This window comes from Leucoraja erinacea, chromosome 9 (assembly GCF_028641065.1).
Source record: "Leucoraja erinacea ecotype New England chromosome 9, Leri_hhj_1, whole genome shotgun sequence".
Lineage (NCBI taxonomy): Eukaryota > Metazoa > Chordata > Chondrichthyes > Rajiformes > Rajidae > Leucoraja > Leucoraja erinaceus.
In genome coordinates this window covers 65,877,435-65,903,296 of record NC_073385.1, presented here as the reverse complement: position 1 = coordinate 65,903,296, position 25,862 = coordinate 65,877,435, and the positions used below count along the sequence as shown (strand labels likewise).

The following is a 25,862-nucleotide window of genomic DNA, read 5'->3' as shown; positions in this document are numbered from 1 at the left end:
TTCTATGGAACATCGGTGTCTGAGAGGAGACCTTACTGAGGTTTACCAGATCATGAGGGGCATGCATTGTAAACACTCAAGTCATTTTCCTGGAGTAAGCGGGTCTACCAGCTGCACCACTGTGCCACCTTCATTTGGAAGGATATCCCAGAGGAAGCTATGGAGGCTGACACAATTACTATTTTTAGAGTCAGATGGCATGGAAACAAGTCCTTCAGTCCATCTCGTCCACGCCAATGAAGATGCCTCATCTAAGCTTGTCCTACTTGCTCGCATTTGGCCTATATCTCTCAAACATTTCCTATCCATGTACCTATGTAAAGATCTTTAAAATGTTGTTATTGTACCTGCCTCAACGACTTCCTCTGGCAGCTCGTTTCATTTACCCACTACCCTCTGTGTGGACAAAGAGATGGCATCCTTACAGGAGGCAGAATGGGAGAAGGTATTGTCAAAGTAGCAATGAGAGTCTGCAGGTTGATAGATGTCAGTGGCATGTCCGTCTCCTGCGAGGGGGACAGAGAAATTAGCAAGGAGGATGAATTCCAGGAGACTTTGAGGGCAGGATGGAAGCTAGTGGCAAAGGTAATAAAATTGACGTGTTCTGCACAAATGCAGAAAGCAGAACCAATGCAGTCGCAATGCTCCATGCAGGTGGGTATGTCTCTGACAGCGTGTGAGGCAGTATGTCTCCGATTCTGCCACACCTACTATCAAGATTAGTTTAGTTTTGCGATAAAGTGTGGAAACAGGCTCTTTGGCTCACTGTCTACACCGACCATTGATCACTGGTATAACACTAGTTCTATCCTACACACCAAGGACAATTTAGTGATGCCAATTTAACCTCTAGACCTGCACACCTTTGGGATTTGGAAGTAAACCGGAGCAGCTGGGAAAATCCACGCAGTCACGGGGAAAACGTACAAACGCCATACAATCATCACCCAGTCAATCTGGGTCTCTGGCGCTGTAAGGTAGCAACTCTACCACTGCGCCAGCTGTTTGCATTGCCCTTATGCCCTTGCAATGCATGTTCAAAAATATGAATCATAAATTACTCTTTGTTACGAACGAGCTCAACTAATGATGTTTCCTCTTACTGGGTAGACAAAAATGCTGGAGGGACTCAGCGGGTGAGGCAGCATCTATGGAGAGAAGGAATAGGCGACATTTCAGGGGTGAGACCCTTCTTCAGACTGATGTCGTGGAGGGGGGAGGAAAGAAAGGAAGAGGCGGAGTCAGTAGGCTTGTGGGAGAGCTGGGAAGGGGTGGGGAAGGATGGAGAAAGCAGGGACTAACTGAAATTGGGGGTCAATGTTCATACCGGTGGGGTGCAAACTACCCAAGAAAAATATGAGGTGCTGTTCCTCCAATTTGCGCTGGGCCTCACTCTGGCAATGGAACAGAATGGTCGGATTCGGAATGGGAGGGGGAGTTGAAGTGCTGAGCCACTGGGAGATCAGGTTGGTTATTGCGAACTGAGCGGAGGTTCAGGTTGGTTATTGCGAACTGAATTTCCTCTTATTAGAGTGTCTTTAACCAGGGCTCAAGATCTCATAGTGAGGTCTCAGCAATTTAGGTCAAAGGAGAAATCTGTTCATCCAGTGTAGTGAACCTTTGGATTTCTCTACTAAAGGGCTCAGTGAAGTCAAGAAACAAATTTGATTGATTTTTAGATATCAAGATAATCAAGAGATAAGAATTCAGGAAAGTGGTGCAGAGATAAAAGATCAACCACAATCTTTGTGAACAGGTTCCTCCTGATTCTGTAATGCTATTGCTGGTTGCTAAACGAGAGTTCATTCACCCTAGTGTGTAATAAACCTTTCCTCAGTGATCATTATCTGAAGAATCTACTCTTCACTCAGTACCACGCTGTCTAATCCTACAGCTTTCAGTCATTTCCGTTTTCTTTTCATTTTGGATTTCCACAATCTGTGGCGTTTTGCTGCAGCTTTATTTCATTCTCAGAGAGATGAACAATTAATTCATTCAATTTTGGATTCCATGAACCAAATTTTGTTCATGCATAAAAAACTGTTACCTCGTCTGTTCTTGTAACAAAAGATATGGCTCGACGAAAAATTAGACTTGCAGTTTGAATCTAGGGAGAAGTGGGATTGACTCAAGTTCCCCAATCCCTGAATACTAACTCCAGGCACACAGGATCCTCACAGACCAATTCATGGACAGATAATTAGGCCTTTACATCCCTCTTTCATTGGATGCTCTAACAGCCCATAATGCAGATAAATGGCATGTCTGAAGTAATGTTCCAAGACACAGAAAAAGCTCAGAGAAGATTGAGAACTACAAATGCTGGGTCAGTAAAATGAATCAACGTGTCAACAAAGTTGAATACGAGGAACTGCAGGTGCTGGTTTACGAAAAAAAGAAACAAAGTGCGGGAGTCAGGCAGCATCTCTGGAGGTCATGAATTAAAGAAGGATTCCAACTCAAAACGTCATCTATCCATGGTCTCCAGAGATACTGCCTGACCCACTGAGTTACTCCAACAGTTCGCGTCTTTTTATGTCAACAAGGCTAATTTAAAACTAAATTCTAACAATATCCACCCCACATTTGTGTAGGAGGAAATATTTGACTTTGTCCCAGTAATAGGAACCTACAGTGCCCTCCATAATGTTTGGGACAAAGACCCATCATTTATTGATTTGCCTCTGTACTCCACAATTGGAGATTTGTAATAGAAACATATCACACGTAGTTAAAGTGCACATTGTCAGATTTTGATGACAGAATTCTCTCTATAATAAAGAAAAATCCCCAAACACCTGTCCAACAGATCAGAAACACTCTTCAGGAGTCAAGTGTGGATTTGTCAATGACCACTGTCCGCAGAAGACTTCATGAACAAAAATACAGAGGCTGCACTGCAAGATACAAACCACTGGTTATCAGCAAACATAGGATGGCCAGGTTACAGTTTGCCAAGAAGTACTTAAAAGAGCAACCACAGTTCTGGAAAAAGGTATTGTGGACAGATGAGACGAAGATTAACATACCAGAGTGATGGCAAGAGCAAAGTATGAAGGAGAGAAGGGGCTGCCCAAGATCCAAAGCATACCACCTCATATGTGAAACACGGTGGTGGGGGTGTTATGGCCTGGGCATGTATGGCTGCTGAAGGTAATGGCTCACTTATCTTCATTGATGATACAACTGCTGATGGTAGTAGCATAATGAATTCTGTAGTGTATAGACACCTCCTATCTGCTCAAGTTCAAACAAATGCCTCAAAACACTTTGGCCGGCGGTTCATTCTACAGCAAGACAATGATCCCAAACATACTGCTAAAGCAACAAAGGAGTTTTTCAAAGCTAAAAATTGGTCAATTCTTGAGTGGCCAAGTCAATCACCGGATCTGAGCCCAATTGAGCATGACTTTTATATGCTGAAGAGAAAACTGAAGGGGACTAGCCCCCAAAACAAGCAAAAGCTAAAGATGGCTGCAATACAGGCCTGGCAGAGCATCACCAGAGAAAACACCCAGCAACTGGTGATGTCCATGAATCGCAGACTTCAAGCAGTCATTCCATGCAAAGGATACGCAACAAAATACTAAACATGACTGCTTTCATTTACATGACATTGCTGTGTCCCAAACATTATGGTGCCTGAAATTGGGGGTGGGGGGGGGTGGGCACACTATATATAAACACTGCTGTAATTTCTACATGGTGAAACGAAAATGTATAAAAATGGCCTTTATTAAAATCTGACAATGTGCACTTTAAACACATGTGATTTTTTTTTCAATTACAAATCTCAAATTGTGGAGTACAGAGACAAATAAATAAACGATGGGTCTTTGTCCCAAACATTATGGATGGCACTGTAGATCAAAATGCAGGGATCAAGTGCATACTTTCTGACCAATGCAAGTGTGGATCCCAAGGCATCAGATGAAGCTGGGTACATAGGGTGTTTTGAAAAGAAGCCTTCTGGCCTAGGGTTTCTAAAATATCGTCCTCCTTCCAGCAACAATGCTTTCCCTTTCCATTGCTGATGGGGCCCTTGCACGCATTCTCTTCATTTCCGGCATGTCTGCTCTCATCGACCCACTTCCCAGACAGAACAGCAATAGAATTCCACCCCCTCCCCGGGCACTTTCCCTTGCAACCGCAAGAAATGCAACACTTGTCCCTTTACCTCCCCCCTCGACTCCGTTCAAGGACCCAAGCAATCGTTCCAGGTGCGACAGAGGTTTACCTGCATCTCTTCCAACATCATCTATTGCGTCCGCTGCTCTAGATGTCAGCAGATCTATATCGGTGAGACCAAGCGGAGGTTGGGCGATCGCTTCGCCGAACACCTCCGCTCGGTCCGCAATAACCAAGCTGACCTCCCGGTGGCTCAGCACTTCAACTCCCCCTCCCACTCCGTCTCCGACCCCTCTGTCCTGGGTCTCCTCCATGGCCACAGCGAGCAGCACCGGAAATTGGAGGAACAGCACCTCATATTCCGTTTGGGGAGTCTGCATCCCGGGGGCATGAACATCGAATTCTCCCAATTTTGTTAGTCCTTGCTGTCTCCTCCCCTTCCTCAGTCCCCCTGCTGTCTCCTCTCATCCCCCAGCCTTCGGGCTCCTCCTCCTTTTTCCTTTCTTGTCCCCGCCCACCCCCGCCCCCGATCAGTCTGAAGAAGGGTTTCGGCCCGGAACGTTGCCTATTTCCTTCGCTCCATAGATGCTGCTGCACCTGCTGAGTTTCTCCAGCTTTTTTGTGTAACCAGCAATAGAATTCCGTTGGTCCTCACCTTTCAATTGAATAGCCTCCAGTTCCAACACACCATCCTCTGTCATCACCATACTCTATTCTCTACCAATTTCAAAGTGCACCCAGCACCAGGCACATCTTCCCTTCTTGTCCTCTTTCTGCAGACTACGGTCTTCCTGACTTCCCGGTCTGCTCATTCCCTCCACATCCACACCTCCCTTTCTGTGGAAATTTCCCCAGCAATTGTAACAGATGTAACACCAGTCCCTATTCCTCCGTCCTTGCCACCATCCAGGGACCAAAAAGTACTTCCAAGTGAGCCAACGGTTCACCTGCATTGCATTTGGTGCTCATGTTGTGGTCTCCTCGATGTTGGTGAAATCAAATTGTGAGCAAACATCAGTTTTGCAGAGGCCCTGTGTCTGCAACAGCCGTTCCACACTCTGGTTGCACATCATTTTAACTCTCCTTCTCACTCCCACACCGACCTGTATGTCCTTGCTGACTGCATTGCTATAGAGGGGCCAAATGCAAAGTGGAAGAACATCTCATTTTCTGCTTAGGTGCCTTGCAATCCAATGGGCTGGGCATTGAATGTTCTTATTTGAGGTAATCCACACCAACAGTGTTCTCCTCCCATGCACACTCATCTGTCTTCCTATTTTCTTATCTCCCTTTGTTCACATAGCTCATGCCCTTTCCCCTTCTAGTTCCATCTGCCCATCACTCTCTCTCCATCTGCTTCCACCTATCAGCTACCCATCCCTCTCTCCCTCGTACAGCTGCACAATACCAACCTTTCCTCATCCCTCTCAGTCCTGATGTTGGGTCTCCATCTGAAACATCTACTCGTATGTCTTTTGCCTCCACGGATGCTGATTGAATTTCTGAGTTCCTTGCACATTTTTTTTGTTCCACATTCCAGCATTTTGTCTCCTTTTGTTGTGCTTGATCAAACTCTGATTTCTGCACCAGGAACCGGAGATCCCTCTGAATACCAGTATCTCTTGGTATATATTACCACATAAATTAATCTGCATTTCTATGCTTCCATCAACCATACCTTTGTCAGTTCAGTTAACCTTTCCGTTTCTTTTGCCGATTCTTTGCATGCTAGTTTTTCACCTAGCTTTGTATTTTCAGCAACCTCCGATATCTTACTCAGACTCTTCATCGAAGTCAATGATGTGTAAATAGCTGAGATACCCTTAAAATACACTGACCCTTACAATTCCTCAATAGTTACACAATGACAGTCCAAAATGATTTACCATTACCCGGTGGGGTCACAACATCTGGAGCCTGGATCGCCTCGGCGCAGAGGGAGAACAAAGAGGGAAGAGACAGAGACTTTAAGATTTTGCCTTCCACCACAGTGAGGAGGTGTTTGGTGAACTCATTGTGGTGGATGTTAAATTTGTGTTGATTGTGTGTTTTTGTCATTTTTTATTATATGTATGACTGCAGGGAAACAAAATTTCGTTCAGACCGAAAGGTCTGAATGACAATAAAGGAATCTAATCTAAAAATGACTGTTTATTTTCTCTGTCAGTTAACCAGTCATAGAGCCATACAGCATGGAAACAGACCCTTCAACCTAACTTGCCCACACCGGCCAACATGTCCTAGCTACGATAGTCCCACCTGCCTGCATTTGGCCCATGTCCCTCCAAACCTGTCCTATCTATGCACCTATCTAATTGTTTCTTAAATGTTGCAATAGTACCTGCCTCTACTACTTGCTCTAGCAGCTTGTTCCATACAACTACCACTCTTTTCCCCTTCACCTTAAACCCGTGTCCTCTGGTCCTCGATTCCTCCTACTCTGGTCAAGAGACTCTGTGCAACTACCTGATCAATTCCTCTCATGATTTATACACCTCTATATGATCACCCCTCATCCTCCTGCGCTCCAAGTGCCTATTCAACCTCTCCCTATAGCTCAGACCCTCGAGTCCTCGCAACATCCTCGTAAATCTCGGTACCCTTTCCAGCTTGACAACATATTTCCTATAACATGGTGCCAAGAACTGAACACAATACTCTAAATGCGGCCTCACCAACGTCTTATATAACTGCAACATGACCTCCCAACTTCCATACTCAATACAGATGAAGACCAATGTGCCAAAAGCCCTTTTGAATACCTCATCTACCTGTGACTCCACCTTCAAGGACCTATGTACCTCCCATCTAAGGAACTCCTAGATCCCCTGCTCTAAATACTCCCCAGAGCCCGACAATTCACAGTGTAGGTCCTGCCCATGTTAGATTTCCCTGTATTAAATTCCATCAACCATTCCTCAACCCACCTCGCCCACCGATCAAGATCCTGCTGCAGTTTTTCACAACCATATTCACTATGTGCAATACCACCCACTTTTGTATAATATGCAAACTTGCTAATCTAGCCACCTACTCAATCAACAAGCTACAATTTATGTAACAACATAGTGGCACCTGACTGAAATTAATATTCAATTATAGACAATAGACAATAGGTGTAGGAGTAGGCCATTCGGCCCTTCGAGCCAGCATCGCCATTCAATGTGATCATGGCTGATCATCAGTACCCCGTTTCTGCCTTCTCCCCATATCCCCTGACTCCGCTATTTTTAAGAGCCCTATCTAGCTCTCTCTTGAAAGCATCCAGAGAACCCGCCTCCACCGCCCTGAGGCTGAGAATTCCACAGACTCACCACTCTCTGTGAGAAAAAGTGTTTCCTCGTCTCCGTTCTAAATGGCTTACTCCTTATTCTTAAACTGTGGCCCCTGGTTCTGGACTCCCCCCAACATCGGGAACATGTTTCCTGCCTCTAGCGTATCCAAGCCCTTAACAATCTTATATGTTTCAATGAGATCACCTCTCATCCGTCTAAACTCCAGAGTGTACAAGCCCATGTGCTCCATTCTCTCAGCATATGGCTGCATTAAACGACAATTAAACTGCATTCACCGACTTATTATTCGTTACATTCTACAAAAACAATTACAGGTACACCACACATTTCCCTGCAACTGGTGTTCCAGCCTCCCTGTAATCTGGACAAAATTCCCACCCCCCCCTCCCAAAAATGTGCCCAGGCCAGGTGAAGCGGACAATCACAACCTCAGAAATCCCACGCCAATCAGCAGGTCGCATTTGCCATGTGTGGCTGGGGCTGTGGAACTCTTGCACGGCCTGAGCCAGCAGATTAGTTCCTATAGCCAACTTCTGCGGCCGACTTTACGGGTGTTATCTTGGCCCCGCAAGGTGGTGACCTCTGTTGGTCCGGCAAAATGGATAATTCAGAAAGGCTCTGGACCAAGGGTGCCGGTAAACCTGTACAAGAATTCCCTTTTGGAAATGCACATCAACTTACCAGAAACATACTCTGATTATCTAAGTTTCTTTTTACAATGGCTTAATAGATTCTAGCATTTCCCTGGTGCTGATGCCAATATATTTGACCCAGATGCCTAATAATTAATTATATATGCAAAACATGGTACATAGCAGCAACAATACATTGCACTCTGTTTCTAAAATTTATCCCATTGACATTATCATTAGTATTACCGTTCGAGAATTGTTTTCAGTATTTTTTTTTCCATTCTCCATGGAATATCAGATTTAGGTTTGTTACCGTTCAGTCTGAAGGGCTCAATTGAAAATCTACAGCATTTGGGAGAATCCTGAGTGTAGGTCTGCATATTTTCCTAGAATGTACAGGTTTGTCCATATCAAAGCACATTTGGACCAGCAGAGAGCTGCAGATCATAAATTCAAAAATGTAACATGGCAGAGTATGGAAAGTTTATCTCACAGCAACGGGCAAATTAATTAAATTCACGAATGTGGGCAGCTATAATTACCTTCAGTATATTAGAGTCCTCCAGAATCATTTTTAGTCCATTTCTAAATGTTGCTGCTCCCAGCAGAAAAATATCAAAGCAGTAAATCCGATATTTTGTTGAAATCTAGAGAAAGGATAACAAGAATTAAATAATTCAAAAATTGGGAAAGTGCTATCAAAGCTCTGATGCAGTTAGGGCCTGGATTGGGGACCCAACACCAAATACTTCATGGATAAGAATATCAGTTCAGTTAAGTAGTAAGTAAGTTTTATTTATATAGCACGTTTTAAGTCAACTCACATTGACACCAAAGTGCTTTACATAAAATAGCTAATAAGTTTCCATACCATAGAAAAAGGTTAACAAAAAAATAAAGAAAATGGAAACAACACGTTATAGAGTTCAACACAAACGTCCCCCCACAGCAGAATCAAAAATTTCCACTGTGGGGAAAGGCACCAGAAAGTTAAGTCCTCTTCCTCGGAAACACCCGAGGCCGGGGCCCATTTGTGGCCTTGCAGCCAGTCCGATGATTTTCAGGGCCCTCTTGCCGTGAAAGATGGAACTCCGGCGTCGGGTGAAACAATTCCTCAAGCGGTTTGGAAAGTCTGGAGCGGCTGCCTCCTCCCCGGAGACCGGGGCACTCGTAGCCCTTAAGTTAACAAAGTATTTAAATTAATCTGCCAGAGCTTCCGAGTGCATTGGGCCAAATATAGTTATTTCCACTCAGGCTTGGCTGCATCAACAGAATGGCAAGCAAACGGTATGGGGCAGAGATAGACACAAAATGCAGGAGTAACTCAGCGGGACTGGTAGGATCTCTGGAGAGAAGGAATGGGTGACGTTTCGGATCGAGACCCTTTTTCAGACTGAGAGTCAGGGGAAACAGAAACGACAGATATAGATGGTGAAGTAGAGAGATATAGAACAAATGAATGAAAGATATGCAGAAAAGTAACGATGATAAAGGAAACGGGCCATTGTTAGCTACTTGTTAGGTGAAAACGAGAAGCTGGTGCAATTTGGGTAGAGGTTTCCCCGACCTTGGCATTCCAGTTGAACCCTCATGAATAGAACATTTTAAAACGTGAAGAGATAGCACAGTTCTGCATGCGGGACAAACCGCTGCCAGCAATGAAATCAATCTGATTTCTTTTGATTCAGGAATGGAGGGTGTGGTCTGGAATTAGAAGATGCAAACCAAGTATTTAAATCAAAGCTTTTAAAATATAATAAATATGGTGCTCTAAATGACCAGCACTATAATGGGACACAAGGGGGGAAGATGGTTATTACAGATTGGCAAACTATAACTGAATAAGGGGGTTAATACAGTATGTGGAGTACTATTGGAGAAGCAGCCAATATACCCCACTCAATCTATCTATACTATTACTCAAACTCTCATTGTGACCACTTCCGGTTTACCTCTTTTTTTTATAAAATTTGCGCAAAAACGGTACCTTTTATCGCTAGGATTTTTCGCCACCTAACTCACTGTTCTCCTCTCCTCCAAGCGCACCAAGTTTTGTTCCGAATGGTGGAAGATTACAAAAGTTACGAAGGTTTAAAAAATTGTGAGATCAGCAGATTGGTCTTCTCGCCTGTCAGTCACCATGAAGATAACTTGTGCCCCTTCTGGTGTGTGGTCGGGAGGCGCTGTCTGGTGTTGGGTAAGCCGCTGCGTGGAGTCAGGAAAGTTGCTGTGTGGAGTCGGGAAAATCGCTGTGTGGCGCCACGGCCGGTGGCCTGAGTGGTCCCTCTCCCGCCACATCCCCCCACCACCCCCCCCAACACCACCTCACCCCCCTCCCCCACACCACCCTTCCCCTCCCCCACACCATGGTGGAATATTGCACTGGGGAATGGGTTGCATTGGGGGACCAGGCCTCCTGTGTGACTGGGATCCAACGGGTCCCACTTAAGTCTAGTAAACACAAAAGGACACAAAATACACAAAACCTTGGGACGTCACAGTGGTGCCATGGTAAAGTTCGATGCTGACCACGGGTGGTTCATTTGGCAGCGTTGGTTTCATAGAAACATAGAAAATGGGTGCAGGCTTAGGCCGTTCGGCCCTTTGTGCCAGCACCACCATTCATATGATCATGGCTGATTATCCAAAATCAGTACCCCGCTCTGGCTTTTCCCCCCCATATCCCTCGATTCCCTTCACCCCTAGACCTAAATTAACTAGTTTCCTCAGGTGTTGCAGAGCTGTGCAGGTTTGTGGTTTGGCTGGCTTCTGTGGGTTGTATGCCTCGCCGCACCGGGTTTGATCCTGGCCTCGGGTGCTCCCTGTGGCCGCATGGGGTTTCTCCGGACACTCCGGTTCACCGATTCTATCCAACACTGTAGTGTGTGGAGCAGAGCTGGTGTGCCCAGGGGCAGGGTGCGTGTGGCTGCAGGGAGGCGCCTTGGGCCTCTGACACTGTGGGGCGGAGGCTCAGAATTTGCGGAGGCAAGTTGGGCAGCAGGCCAGCATGTCATGGCGGTGGGGATGTCGGGGCGCTCGTCATTATCACAATGTCTTTGCAATGTGTGTGTGTGTGTGGGGGGGGGAGATAGAACCACTACAGTAGTTATGTGGAAGGAAAGGTAAAATCACTGCCCTAGATCTATCCTACATACAGTGAATTGTGTATTAGTATGCGGGATAGAACTAGTGTGTGGGTGATCGCTGGTCAGCACGGTCTCAGTGTTTCCACGCTGTATCTCTAAACTAATCCAAGCTAAAATGGTTCAAAAGCACGATTTGATCCATCCAAAACCGCAAACTCTGGCTACAACTAATTTGGTCCGTTAAAACCGAATTCTGTTATAAAGAGCTCCATTAAAAAAAGGGTTTGCTGTAAAGTATCCTTTATTGCCATTCAGTCTATTCAGTCTGAATGAAATTTCATGCCTTGCAGTCATAACATAGAATAAAATAACAAAACACACACTTAACACAGATTTAACATCCACCACAGCGAGTCCACCAGGTCCTCCTCACTGTGATGGAAGGCAAAAGTCTTAAAGTCCTTGTCTCTTCCCTCCTTCTTCTCCCTCTGTGTTGAGACGATCCAAGCTTCCGATGTTGGGCCCCCCCGCCGGGTGATGGTAAGTCCCGCGGCTGAATCCTAGCTCCACGAACTGGCCGGTTCAAACTCGGTTGAAGCTGCCGCCCTCCAGTCCAGCGGACGAAGCTGTTGCCGGGGGAGCTCTGGAAAACAGGTCACCAACCTGGAACCTGCGAGCTCCCGCCGTTGTCGTCCACTGGGCCCGCGGCCGAGCCTCTGAAGTCGGGCCGCCGCATCCGCCGTAACGCCACCACAGCCTCGAAGTCGGCCAGCCTCGCGTTGGAAAATCCTGGCTCTGCCTCCGGAGCATCGAGGTCGGTCCCAGTTGGAGGCCGCCAGCTCTGCCATTAGGCCTCAGCACAGACGGAGACGGGGGATACTGTTAGGCGCTTCCCCCTCCTGGTGAATGCTATGTACTTACCTTTCTCTGTTTCTCTCCCGAGTACAGGCCTCGTGGCTGTGAGTCTGGAATCAAGGGGTTAAAGGCTCCTGCACCCGATTGGCCAAGCTGTGTCAGGTGACGGGTGACTCATCTGAAGCATAAATACCAGAGCTTCCCAGGATTCTCTCTCTTCTTCGTCGACCCTGACTGATGAGCAGACTGCTGGTGTGAGCTGAGGGAGGCCTGGCCACATGGCATAGAACTTTGTGTACTTTCACCATTCCTTGGTAACAAATATTGAATTGGGACGGATAAGGGCTGACCTTAGTGTTTTTGTGTATTTTGTTTCAGGGTTATATCTCTTTAGGCAGGTTTTAGAGTCTCCGGTTCGACGGTCCATCACGTGGCTGGCTGGAGCACTGTTAAATTGTTTGTCAGTTCATCCATATCCCTGACTGGGTTGTTTAAATCAGGTTTGGGTTTTGTGCTCCATTGAATATTGAGGGGGAGAGGTGGAGGGGAGAGAGGAGGAGGGGAGAGGGGAGAGAGGAGGAGGGGAGGGGGAGGGGAGGGGGGAGAGGAGGAGGGAGGGGGAGGGAGAGAGGAGGAGGGGAGAGAGAGAGAGTGAGAGAGAGAGGGGGAGTGAGAGAGAGAGAGGGGGAGGGGAGAGAGAGAGGGGGGGAGGGGGGGGGGGGTAGAGGAGAAGGGGGGGGGGTAGAGTAGGAGGAGAAGGGGGGGGGGGTAGAGGAGGAGAAGGGGGGGGTAGATGAGGAGGAGGAGGGGGGAGAGGAGGAGGGGGGGGTGAGGGGGACCCGCCCGAGACGTTTCCGACCAGAGACGGACCCGAGAGCTCTAGTACAGGGCCCGACTTGCTCGTTTTTCACTCTCAGCGCGTGGAACACAGGCCGCCGCAGTCTTCAGCTATGATCTTTGGCCTTCAGTCAACGGCCCGACTTTTGAATAACGGGGGGGGGGGGGGGGGGGGGGGGGGGGGGGGGGTGACATAAACTGGCGGCGCGAGCAAGAACGGCAGGCAAGCAGATCCATTGTGACGTTATCAGCCAAAGCCAGCTGTTTTTTTTTTTAAAGTTTCTTTGGATTTGTGAACATTTTGATTAATGTCGAGAAATAATACACAAATTTTTCCGATAAGACGATTTTGGTGTTCACGGGATAAATCTCTACCGGAATATGTAACATTTTTACCGTTAGCGTGTTGTTTTTTCGAGAAGATGTGATTATATATACACACACACACATCCAAGATCAGAGTTTTATAATTATAGAGATAGTTGGACAATGGCCAGAGATGAAAAGACAAAAAGTAAGAGATAAATGATAGGCATGAGGCAAAGCCAGAGGAAGGTAGATGGAAAGGAATGGAGGGAGGAGAGAAGGGGAATGGAATAGGTGCACATCCAGGTGGGGCAATGGGTTGAAACATTACCTGTATCCAGCACAGTTTCCCAAAGCGGCAGACGTTAATACCTTTCAGTGCAACTCCAATCACATTCTGTTGTTTAATGTGAAAGATCTGTAGATATTCAGACAAAAGATAACTTTTACACTGATGACCAATTTCTCCTTTGTAGTCTCAGCTATAATTACACTTTATGGCAGTCGAGTAATTGAAATTCACGCTTATGAAATTCATAAATCACCACCAAAAATTTTGATATATAGAATAAAACATGCTCATTAAGCCAGAACAGACTCGAGAAACAGAAGCAGTAGCACCATAATGTATTTTAAATCACCATGTGGCATTCAACAGAAGGCTATTTCTGGATGTGCATTTACCACCAGGTTAATAATGGCACATCAGCTCCAGACCCAAAACCCTGTTTGACTTACTGAGTGTATTTAATTCAGATTTCCATCATCTGCAGTAGTTTGATTTGCGCCTTTAATTGCAAGTTTTTTCAGAGGCACGAGTTTCAGAGTCAAATATCAGCATTTCTAAAGAAAATTAATGTCATCATAATGAATGTTTGAGTAAAATATTTATCCAGACCAGAGTTATTGATCCATAACGCATTTCTCACATGTGGGTGACTGGGCGATCGTCTGTATTAGACGTTAGAGAAACAACATTTAAACATACCCTTCGGCCCACTGGGACCATGCCGACCAGCGATAACACTAGGGACAATGTACAGGCCAATTAACCTACAAACCTGTACATCTTTGGAGTGTGGGAGGAAACCGGAGCACCCGGATAAAACCCAACAGGGAGTACATATAAACTCCGTACATTCAGCACCTGTAGTCAGGATTGCACCCTGGTCTGGCATTTTGAGGCAGCAACTCCACTGCTGTGCCATCCCTATTCTTGTCAATAATTCCGACCCTGCTAATGAAGTCACATTTCTGGTATCTATTTGCCCATTCATCAGCGAGTTAATGTGCATAAAGACCCTTCAGATATTTGGGTCTCAATGTTGATCTCAAGTTTGCAGCTCCACAGGTGACTCGCTGGTTATATGCCTGAATTGAAGGGGTAAAGGGCCTGTCCCACTTGGCGATTTTGTCAGCGACTGCTGGCATCATTGACTGACGTATCAGGTCATCGAAAAAGTTGGCGTAATGGCGTGATGACGTATTGACACGCGATGTCTCCTCAAGTGTCGCAACATGTTTTTTGTCGCCTCTGGATTTTGAAATGTTCAAAAATGTTTCGGCGACCCTGACACGTCAGTCAGTGATGCCGGCAGTCGCCGAAAAAATCACCAAGTGGGACAGGCCCTTAAAGCAATACGATCTAGGAAAGTCTCATAACATTTGACTTGCAGCAGCTGCAACACATAGAGGAGACATTTATTTATCCCAGTATTTAAATATTAAGGTGCATACTACTTCAAAGGTGCATACTACTTCAAAGTTGAACTGATTCCTGGTTCCACACAACTCGTGAAGGTGGCATCCTCCATGGCATCTCCAGCGTTGAGTCAAGCGGGTCTGACCATATGCCCGTAATCAATCCTCTTATAAATGCCTCGCTTTTGAAGCCCTCATCAGTTTTTTTTTTTCAGTACAGAAGGGATATGGCACATTCTCGTCACCCCCTGTCTGATTGCAGCCAATTAGTGTTAATATATCTCTCTGCTCTACCCTACCTATTTTCTCTTTTGTTCATGGCACCATTAACTGATTATTAAATTGCACAACGCGCTGTTCTCCATCCTCCTCTAAACCATGCTTCATCACGCGTAAAGATAAAACACAAGGTATCCATAAATAATGTGAAGGAACTGCAGGTGAAGATAGGCACAAAATGCTGGAGTAACTCAGCAGGACAGGCAGCATCTCTGGAGGAAAGGAATAGGTAACGTTTCGAATCGAGACCCTTCATCAGTTCAGTCTGTAGAAGGGTTTGGACCCAAAAGTTCACCTATTCCTTTTCTCCAGAGATGCTGCCTAACTCGCTGACTTACTCCAGCATGTTGTGTCTAGAAATAAACTTCACTCATTACACGACAACACGATGAAGGTGTATGCATCAAAATCAAAAGACAAGGAATTAAGATGAGAAATGTTAGATATCACTAGACTAAATGGGACCTGATGGGTCCCAGTCACACGGGAGGCCTGGTCCTCTAATGCAACCCATTCCCCAAAGCAATATTCCGCCACTCACGGGTTCCCCCAACATAATTCTCCACCACTCACCCATAGCCCCTAACTGCTCAGGCACAGCTCATTTCCCCTCATCCCCGAGCACTCCCTCCCCATCCTCTTCATGTGTGAGGGGGGAGGGTGTGAAGGAAGTGGGGTGTGTGACAGAGTGGGTGTGGGGTGGGAGGGGTGTGTGTGGACGGGGAGGTGTAGGTGGGGGAGAGAGGGTTGGGGGGGGGTGTGGAGGGGGGAGGGGGGTGGGGGGAGGGGAGGGTTGGGGGGGGTGGGGGGTGTGTGGGAGTGGTGGTGTGTGGGGGGTGTGTGTGTGTGGGGGGTGTGTATGTGGGGGGGGGGTGTGGGGGGGGGGGGTGTGTGGGGGGGGAGGAGCCAGCAAGGGGGACCAGAGGGGTAGTGGCTGGAATTGGCGGTGCGATGGGGACTCTAACCTCTCTTTGTAGCCAATACCTAATACAGACAGCATTATGGTAAACAACTCCTGCAGTCTCCCCAAAGCCTCGGCATCCTTCTTCTGATGGGTTGACCAGAAATGCACCCAATACTTCAAATGTGGCCAAACTAGTCTTATAGAGCTGCATCATGATTTCCTGACCCTTATACTCAAGCATACCATATGCTTTCTATACCACTCTATCTACTTCTGCTGCCACTTCAAGGAGGCAATCGACCTGGACCCCAAGATCCCTCTGCACATCACTGCTGTTAAGGGTTTTGCCATCAACCGTATACCTTCCCCTTATGATAATATCAGACATTTTGGGTACTTTACAACATGGAGGATTTCTGCTTCTTCAAAAACCTGCTTGGCATCTTTTGCAAAAGCTGCAAGACCATGAGGATCATGGCTCCACAAAGTCTGTGGCCTGGGAAGAGGTTGAATAGAGGTTGATGTTCAGATGGCCTTCAATTGTTAATATGTATGAGATTGTGCAGGAGCTAGGTCTTGTTGCAAATACATGCTAGGGACTGGTTGGGGGAAATGATGGGTTACAATAATGTTGCAGAGTCTTCCCGCTGCTAATTATGATTGGTCCAGGAGAGGGGCCTCACCCAAGATGTTTACTTTACCTGAGATAATGTTTCTTTACTTAACAAAGGTGTTTTCCCCCAAGTGCTTTGTGTTGAAACTATGTTATGTGATATTGGGTTAGGGAACTGTCATTCAATGTACACAAAAATGCTGGAGAAACTCAGCGGGTGCGCAAGCATCTATGGAGCGAAGGAAATAGGTGACGGTTTCGGGCTGAAACCCTTCTTCAGACTGATAGGGATGGGGGGGGGGGGGGGGGGGGGGGAAGAAGGAAGGGAAAAAGGGAGGAGGAGGAGCCCGAGGGCGGGGGGGATGGGAGGAGACAGTTCGATGGTTAAGGAAGAGGAGGAGACAGCAAGGGCTAGCAAAACTGGGAGAATTCAATGTTCATGCCCACCGGACGCTGGCTACCCAGGCGGAATATGAGGTGCTGTTCCTCCAATTTCCGGTGTTGCTCACTCTGGCAATGGAGGAGACCCAGGACAGAGAGGTCGGATTGGGAATGGGAGGGGGAGTTGAAGTGCTGAGCCACCGGGAGTTCAGGTAGGTTCTTGCGGACTGAGCGGACGTGTTCGGCGAAACGATCGCCCAACCTCCGCTTAGTCTCACCGATGTAAATCAGCTGGCATCTAGGGTTATCGAGGGTTATGGTCTGAGCGCAGGTATATGGGACTAGGGGAGATTATGTGTTCGGCACGGACTAGAAGGGTTGAGATGGCCTGTTTCCGTGCTGTAATTGTTATATGGTTATATCTAGAGCAGCGGATGCAGTAGATGAGGTTGGAGGAGATACAGGTGAACCTTATACAATTCATTCAATGTATTCTGCAAACCTTATCAATAATTGGCTTATAGAGGTTGCCCCCCCATGTATTTTCGCGCCAAGGGTTTGTAAAGGTATAAAAGAGTGGGGAGCACATTAGGGTGTGATGATCTTCTGGGGTATGTGTTCTATTTGCGCGAGGCTATTGGGCTCAAGTAAGTAGAGACGAGGATCAGATCCGCGGTATTGTATTAGGTATTGGTATTGTGTAATAAAAGAGAGTTGGATTTCCAGTGCTTGTATTCGGTGTTTGACTGAACCAGCCTCAGGGGGTTAAGTTTAGGACCGGAATTACACTTATATTTAACATCCCAAAGTGCATCACTTCTCACTTGCTCAGATTAAACACCACATGCAATTTCCAGGCCAATTTCTACGGCCGATCTATACCTGCTGTATACTTTGATCACTGCCCGCAACTCCAGCAATCTTGCGTTGTCTAAATATTGAAATACTTTGCCAAAAAATGCTCAAGAACCTTAACCAGCTGACCTCTCAAGACTACTATCACATTGCATGGCTTGGATGGCTTGAAATTGAGCCTAAAGCTATCTGTTAAGCGATGATCCAGATTTATGTTAAGTTTGTTGATTTCAGCAAAGTAGATGTAGAATTAATCCAGGCTAAGAGGCAGTGGCAAACTAAATAATATTGTTCAGCATGATCATTATTTTGGGACTTAAAAGTAGAAAGTACACCAGTGGTTTAAGTAAACAATAATTCATGTTTAAACCTGATGTATTTCAAAGGTGAACTAACACTCTTTGCTCACCTTCAAGGTAGAAAATAAATAAAGAAGGGGAAGTGGTTGGAAAGTGGGAGAAATGAATACTTAATAAGTCTGTGATCTGGATTAGGCACAAACATTTTTATATTCTTCTCATTAATCACATTTTACAGGTTACTTTTAATTTACTCATAACTGCATATGGAACATCACATCCCTGTTTCAGGTAAATGGACAACATCCTGTTCAAGTACTTTTAACATTATCTTGTTTTCTGAAGGAAAATTAATGATACTATATTAATGAACTTACTGCTGGACCAAACTTTTCATGAAATTGGTCGATGATAATGTATTCCAAGTCTTCATATTCCAGATTTTCATATTCTATTTGTGGAAAGAAATCAACACTAATTACAACCCTGCACATACCAAAGCTACACCTACACACACACACACACACACATATATATACTAGACCAGGTGCAGACCCGATGGGTCTGTTTCCCCAACACACATTTGCGAGGGGGAGTGGGAGGAGAGCAGGGAGGGAGAGGGGCGAGGAGAGGGGGTAGGGGGGGTGGGAGAGGGGGTAGCGGGGGGGGAGTGGTGCAAGAGAGGGGAAGGGGGTGGGGGGGAGATGGGGGGTGCAGAGAGGGGAGGGGAGAGGGGGGAAGGGGAGGAAGAGAGTTGGGTGGGGGAGGGGATGAGAGGGGGGTGGGGGAGGGGGGGAGTAAGTGGTGGGGGAAGGGGGGAGAGGGGGAGGAGTGGGAGGAGGGAGGGGAAGGAAGAGGGAGAGGGCGAAGAGTATGGAGGGGGGGGGGGAGAGTGGTAGGGGGGGGCGGGGGAAGAGTGGGATGGGAAGGGAGAGAGGGGAAATAGTGGTGATGGAGGGGGAGGCTAAGAGTGCGGGAAGAGGGGCAGAGAGGGTAGGGGGAGTGGTGGAAGAGGCAGAGATGGGTGCGGGGAGGTGGGGGGAGAGAGGGGTGGGGAGAGGGGTGGAGAGAGGGTGGGGGGGGAGGGGGGGAAAGAGGGTGGGGGGGGCGGCAGAGAGAGGGAGAGAGGGAAGGGAGGATGGAGGGGAGGGGGGAGGGAAAGGGGGAAGGGTGAGGAGGGAGGGGGAGGGGAGGAGGGGAAGAGAAGGGGGAATAGTGTGGAGGGAGGGGGGAGAGTGGAGAGGGGGAATAATGGGGAGGGAGAGGGAAGGGAGGGGGGGGGGGAGAAGAGAGGGGGGGGGGAGGGAGATGGGGGGGGAGATGTGGAAGAATGGGGAGGGAGGGGGGGAGAGGGTGTAGGGGGGAGTGGGGGAGAGAGGGGAGGGGAAGAGGGGTAGGGGGAGAGTGGTGCAAGAGGGGTAGGGAAAGGGGGGGGGGGAGAGAGGGGAGCGAGGGCGAAGGGAGGGGGAGAGGGAGAGGAGGAGGGGTGGGGAGGGAGAGGGGTGGGGTAAGGGGGGGAGAGAAGAAGAGGGAAGAGTGGGGAGGGAGGGGGAGAGGGGTAGGTGGAAGAGGGACAGGGGTAGGGGGCGGGGGGGAGAGAGATGGAGGGGGGGGGGGGATAGAGGGAAGGGGGTGATGGAGAGAGGGATGGGGGTGGGAAGAGGAGGGGGACGAGAGGGAGAGGGGTGAGGAGAGGGACACATATAAATTAGGTGCAGGAGTAGGCCATTCAGCCCTTCGAGCCATTCAATATGATCATGGCTGATCATCCAACTCAGTATCCTGTACCTGCCTTCGCTCCATACCCCCTGATCCCTTTAGCCACAAGGGCCACATCTAACTCCCTCTTAAATATAGCCAATGAACTGGCCTCAACTACCTTCTGTGACAGAGAATTCCACAGATTCACCACTCTCTGTGTGAAAAATGATTTTCTCATCTCGGTCCTAAAAGATTTCCCCCTTATCCTTAAACTGTGACCCCTTGTTCAGGACTCCCCGAACATCAGGAACAATCTTCCTGCATCTAGCCTGTCCAACCCCTTAAGAATTTTGTAAGTTTCTATAAGATCCCCCCTCAATCTTCTAAATTCTAGCGAGTACAAGCCGAGTCTATCCAGTCTTCTTCATATGAAAGTCCTGACATCCCAGGAATCAGTCTGGTTAACCTTCTCTGTACTCCCTCTATGGCAAGAATGTCTTTGGCAGGGGAGGAGAGGCGGGGGGGGGGTAGGGGAGGGGAAGAGAGGGGAGGGGGAGAGAGGTGTGGGTGAAGGGGAGGGGGAGAGGGGAGTGGGAGGGGGAGAGGGGGGAGAGAAGTGGAAGAGTGGGGAGGGAGGGAGGGGGGAGAGGGGGGTGGTGGAAGAGGGACAGAGGGGTAGGGGAAGTGGGCGGGGGGAGAGAGAAGGAAGGGGGTGGGGTAGAGAGGGAAGGGGGTGGGGAGGGAGGGATGGGGTGGGGGGGGGGAGGGAGGGGGAGAGGGGTGAGGAGAGAGAGGTGGGGGAGGGGGAGAGGGGAGGGAGGCGGGGAGGGATGGATAGAGGGGTAGTAGAGGGGGAAGAGTGGGGGAGGGAAGGGGTGGGGGAGAGGGGGAGAGGGGGTGGGGGAGGGGGGGAGAGGGAAGGGGGGGGGAGAGAGGGGAAGGGGGGGGGGGAGAGAGGGAAGGGGGTGGGGAGAGAGGAGGGAAGGGGGGTGGGGGAGAGAAGGAAGGGGGGGGGGGGAGAGAGGGAAGGGGTGGGGGGGAGAGAGCGAAGGGAAGGAAGGGGTGGGGGAGAGAGGGAAGTGGGTGTGGGAGAGAGGGAAGGGGTGGGGGAGAGAGGGAAGTGGGTGTGGGAGAGAGGGGAGGGGTGGGGGAGAGAGGGAAGTGGGTGTGTGGGAGAGAGGGAAGGGGGTGGGGGAGAGAGGGAAGGGGGGGTGGGGGAGAGAGGGAAGGGGGTGGGGGAGAGAGGGAAGGGGGTGGGGGAGAGAGGGAAGGGGGGTGGGGGGAGAGAGGGAAGGGGGTGGGGGAGAGAGGGAAGTGGGTGTGGGAGAGAGGGAAGGGGTGGGGGAGAGAGGGAAGTGGGTGTGTGGGGGAGAGGAGAGAGGGAAGGGGTGGGGGAGAGAGGGAAGGGGGGGGGGAGAGGGAAGGGGTGGGGGAGAGAGGGAAGGGGGGGAGAGGGAATGGGGGGGGGGGAGAGAGGTGTGGGGGAGGAGAGAGGGATGGGGAGGGAAGGGAGGAGGGAGATGGGTAGAGGGTGGGATGGGGAAGAGTGTGGAGGGAGGGGGAGAAGAGTGGGGGGGAGAAAGTGGAAATAGTGTGGAGGGAGAGTGGAAGGGGAAAGGGTAGTACCAATACATCTGTTCCCCATTCCCTATCACCCCCAATCCTCTTTCTCTATTCCCACACATGTGATGACGCGCTTTGACACAGGCTGCGTGGGTGGGGAGAGGGGCTGGGGCTGGGGCTGCTGCAAAGGCATATGTTAATGGATACATTACGATTGGACATCTGTGAGCATTGGGCATTGTGACATCACACAATTGGAACGTTCACCAACATTCTATGGGTGAGAACCCGTTTTCTTTTGAAATTGAGGGGGGGGGGGGGGGGGGGGGGGGGGGGGAAGAGAAGGATTTTATTAAAAATATGTGAATAAACACGACAACATTTAATCAGGAGTGGATACTTGGAATGAAAAGTGAAATCTACCGAAATGGAAAAAATCGCGGTGATTCTGCGCCTGGTGTTGGCGTAGCAACGAATTAAAGGCTGGCAGCCACAAGTCAGGCAGACACACACACACACACTTTTATAGATAGATAGATAGATAAATAGATAGATAGATATAAAGAAATGCTCTGAGATGCTTCTATAAGATGAAAAGTTGCCATTTTCAGGGCCAAATACCCATTGGATTTATTATTTTTCAAGCTAAAGCACAAATGCTGAATGGTTCCAAATGTTAATTAGGAAAAACTATTAGATCAAATAAATTCACAGAAATGGGGAATACAAAGACCCCAGATGAAGGCATAATCACTCCATAGAATGATTGCAGATTATCAATACATTTCACAGACGTTCCTCAACCGATTTCATATACTTTCTCCAAGAGAAAAAAAATCTCACTGAAGTTTTTATTTGCACGTCACCGGGTCTCTTACCCTCAACATTCCCTTTTCTTTATTACATATTCCATATTGCTAATTCTATTTCATAAATTCTGCATAACAGCAATAATGCGAGGAGATTTTTTATATTTTAACCTTTAGGATAAATTCTCCCTATTTCTACTTATTTGATCCATATTTCTGTATAACGTAGGAGGCTAATAGTCCCATCAAGTCTGAGGTGGTTGACAATGAGATTCTTCTGCTAGTTTTTATTGTAACATATTCTTCTCAAATCGCTTTTATCGTTCACCTACTTATTAGGGACAATTAACCTCAGCAACTATGGCTCACAAGGTGAACCAGCGAGCCCTTGTTCACCCACCGCATGGACCAGCAACGCAGCTTAAGTTGTAGCTCCTGGGGATAATGTTCCTTGGGGCCTCTTCCACCACCAGGGTGAGCACGGCTCCGTCCCCTCTCACCTGCTGCTGCTCCTTGTTGGCAGCAATATTTTTTTCCGCTACCCTCTTGTTCTCTGCTGCCTCCTCCTCCCGTCGCTCTGTGCGCTCAGCCTCTTCCCACCCCATCCTCACCCCACTGCCACCTCCCCCTCTCCTTCCCTGGAGTCCGCGACACACTCCACCTTGGAAGCGGCTGCAGGTGAGAGGGAAGTGAGCCCCACGGTGACGCAGTGCGTATTGTTGTTGACAGCAGCCTGAAGAAAGTGCTGTAGCCAGGGGCTACTACGCGTGCTGCAACATCAGCCGTGTGAACTGGTGAAAAAAGGCTCGCTGGTGCAGACCAGCAGCATTAGGGCCTAGTCTTAAGGTGAAACCACACAAAGTGCTGGCGTAACAGTGACTGAATCAGTCTGAAGAATGGTCCTGACGTTACCCCTCCATGTTATCCAGAGATGCTGCCTGACCTGCTGAGATACTCCAGTACTTTGTGTCCTTTTGCGTATGAACAATCATCTGCAGTTGTTTATTTCAACTACATACCTTGATAATACCTTACTCGGTTATAATGGACAATCCACAATAATGGACACCATTGTCCCCCCCCTCCCTCGTGTGGTCCGTGAGAATGAAGGTTTATTGTAGTGTGATGAGGTGACGAAGATGATTGATGAGGCAAGGGCAGTGGATGTTGTCTACATGGATTTTAGCAATGCATTTGATAAAATCGCCCATGGTAGACTTATCCAGAAGATTACGCTGCACGGTATTAAGAGAGATTTGGTTGTATGGATTCAGAACTGGTTTACTGATAGAAGACAAAGGGTTGTGGTGGAATGACAATATTCAGGCAGGAGGTCAGTGACCAGTGGAGTTCAGCATTGATCTGTGCTGGACCCCTATTGTTTATGATTTATATAAATGACTTGGATGTAAATGTAGGCGGATTGGTTAGCAAGCTTGCAGATGGCACCAAGATTACTGGGGTTGTGGACTATGAGGAATGTTATCAAAGTATACAGCTGAATGCAGATGAGTTACAGAAATGGGCAGAGAAATGGTAGATGGAATTTAGTCCCAGTGTGAGGTACTGCACTTTGGGAGGTCAAATGTCAGGGGGAAATATACAATTAACAGCATTGATGTACAGAGGGATCTTGGAGTCCAAGTCCATAACTCCCTAAAAGTTACAATACTAGTAGATAGTGGTAAAACAGGTATAGGGTATGCTTGCTTTTATAGGTCGGGGCACTGAGTATAAGAGTCAGGAAGTCATGATGCAGTTTTGGTTAGGTCGCATTTGGAGTATTGCATATAATTCTGGTCACTCAATTACAGGAAGGATGTGGGGGCTTTGGAAAGGTTACAGAGGTAACCAGAATGATGCCTGGGTTAGGGGGGATTTGCTACAGGGGGAGGTTGGGCACACTTGGGTTTTTTTCTCTGGAAGACCAGCGGTTGTGGGGAGATCTGATAGAAGTATAGACAATAGGTGCAGGAGAAGGCCATTCAGCCCTTTGAGCCAGCACTGCCATTCAATGTGATCATGGCTAATCATCCCCAATCAGTACCCCGTTCCTGCCTTCTCCCCATATCCCCTGACTCCACTATCTTTAAGAGCCCCATCTAGCTCAAGTATATACAATTTATGAGAGGCAGAGATATAAGGTAGACAATCAGAACCTATTTTGGAAGATGGAAAAATCAAATACTAGAAGGTATAGCTTTAAGGTAAGAGGGGGAAAGTTTAAAGGAGATGTGCAGGGCAAGATTTCTTTTCACACAGATTTTTGGATATGCACATGGATATGCTGCCCTTCTTTATCCCTATGAGGGAGGTGCCCAAGAACATAAAGTGTTGCATTGGCAACTTCCAGACTTTACAACTTTACATTATCCTTGTTTTAAAAAAAATCATATAAATAAGGACTTGTGAATACTTAATGACACTATTACTTTCAAGATCTGACAAGTTGCACACCTGCACTTCATTTGAAATGTTATTTGAAATATGCAATTTAACAATATAACTCTTAAAATATAACATTTTATGATGAGGTATATCTGCAGTTTATTTGCTTGGCTTCTCACTTAATTCATCCCCTCCCAACCCTGAATTTGCCATACACTCATTGAACCCTTAATTTCTAAAAATCGCCTTTTTAAAAAAAAAATCTCATTCTCACCTCGCAAACAGCCTGTGGCCTGTTTCCTTTATCACCGTTACTTTTTTGCATATATTTCAAACACTTGTTCTATATCTCCCTACATTAAGTCTATATCACTCATTTCTCTATCCTGACTCTCAGTCTGAAGAAGAGCCCCATCTAGCTCAAGTGTATACAATTTATGAGAGGCAGAGATATAAGGTAGACAATCAGAACCTATTTTGCAAGATGGAAAAATCAAATACTAGAAGGTATAGCTTTAAGGTGAGAGGGGGGAAAGTTTAAAGGAGATGCAGGGGAAGATTTCTTTCACACACCTTCCGTGGATATGCATGGATATGCTGCTTCTTTACCCCTATGAGGGAGGTGTACAGAAAAATAAAGTTTGGATTTGGCAACTTCCAGACTTTGTTTTCTTTACATGATCCTTGTTCAAAAAAAAATCATATAAATATGGACTTGTGAACCTAATGACACTATTATTCAAAATCTGACAAGTTGTACACCTGCACTTCATTTGAAATGTTATTTGAAATACTCAATTTCCCAATTTACACTCTTAAAATATACCATTTTATGATGAGGTATATCTGCAGTTTATTTGCTTGGCTTCTCACTGAATTCATCCAGTTCCCAAACCTGAATTTGCCATACACTCAGTGAACTTTAATTTCTAAATTGCCAAAAAAAAAAAAAAAGAAGGTCCAGCTTCTTTCGCTAAAACAGCTGGCAATGGCCTGTTTCCATTATCGATCGTTACTTTTTTGCATATATTTCTACACTGGTTACTGTAACGCGCTCTATTAAGTCTGTTATCACTCATTTCTCTATCCTGACTCTCAGTCTGAAGAAGGGTCTTTAATGCTGCGTCACCTATTCCTTCTTCCGGAGGATACAGGAAAGGGGGAGCACATATCGCACAATCTGGCCTCCCTACGGCTGGCTCCGGCACTTTCGGGTTCAAATCCCGCTT

At 47.4% G+C, this 25,862-nt stretch overlaps 1 protein-coding gene across 1 annotated transcript in view; it reads right to left on the bottom strand.

Moving 5' to 3' along the window:
- exd1 (exonuclease 3'-5' domain containing 1) overlaps positions 1 to 25,862 on the bottom strand; it is a 68,570-nt gene that overhangs the window by 22,658 nt on the left and 20,050 nt on the right. The window contains exons 4-6 of the mRNA XM_055641072.1: positions 18,550 to 18,623; positions 13,472 to 13,558; positions 8,599 to 8,703 (exon numbers count right to left, since the gene is read on the bottom strand). Coding sequence (XP_055497047.1) covers positions 8,599 to 8,703; positions 13,472 to 13,558; positions 18,550 to 18,623 — 266 coding nt within the window. The remainder of the gene's footprint in view (positions 1 to 8,598; positions 8,704 to 13,471; positions 13,559 to 18,549; positions 18,624 to 25,862) is intronic.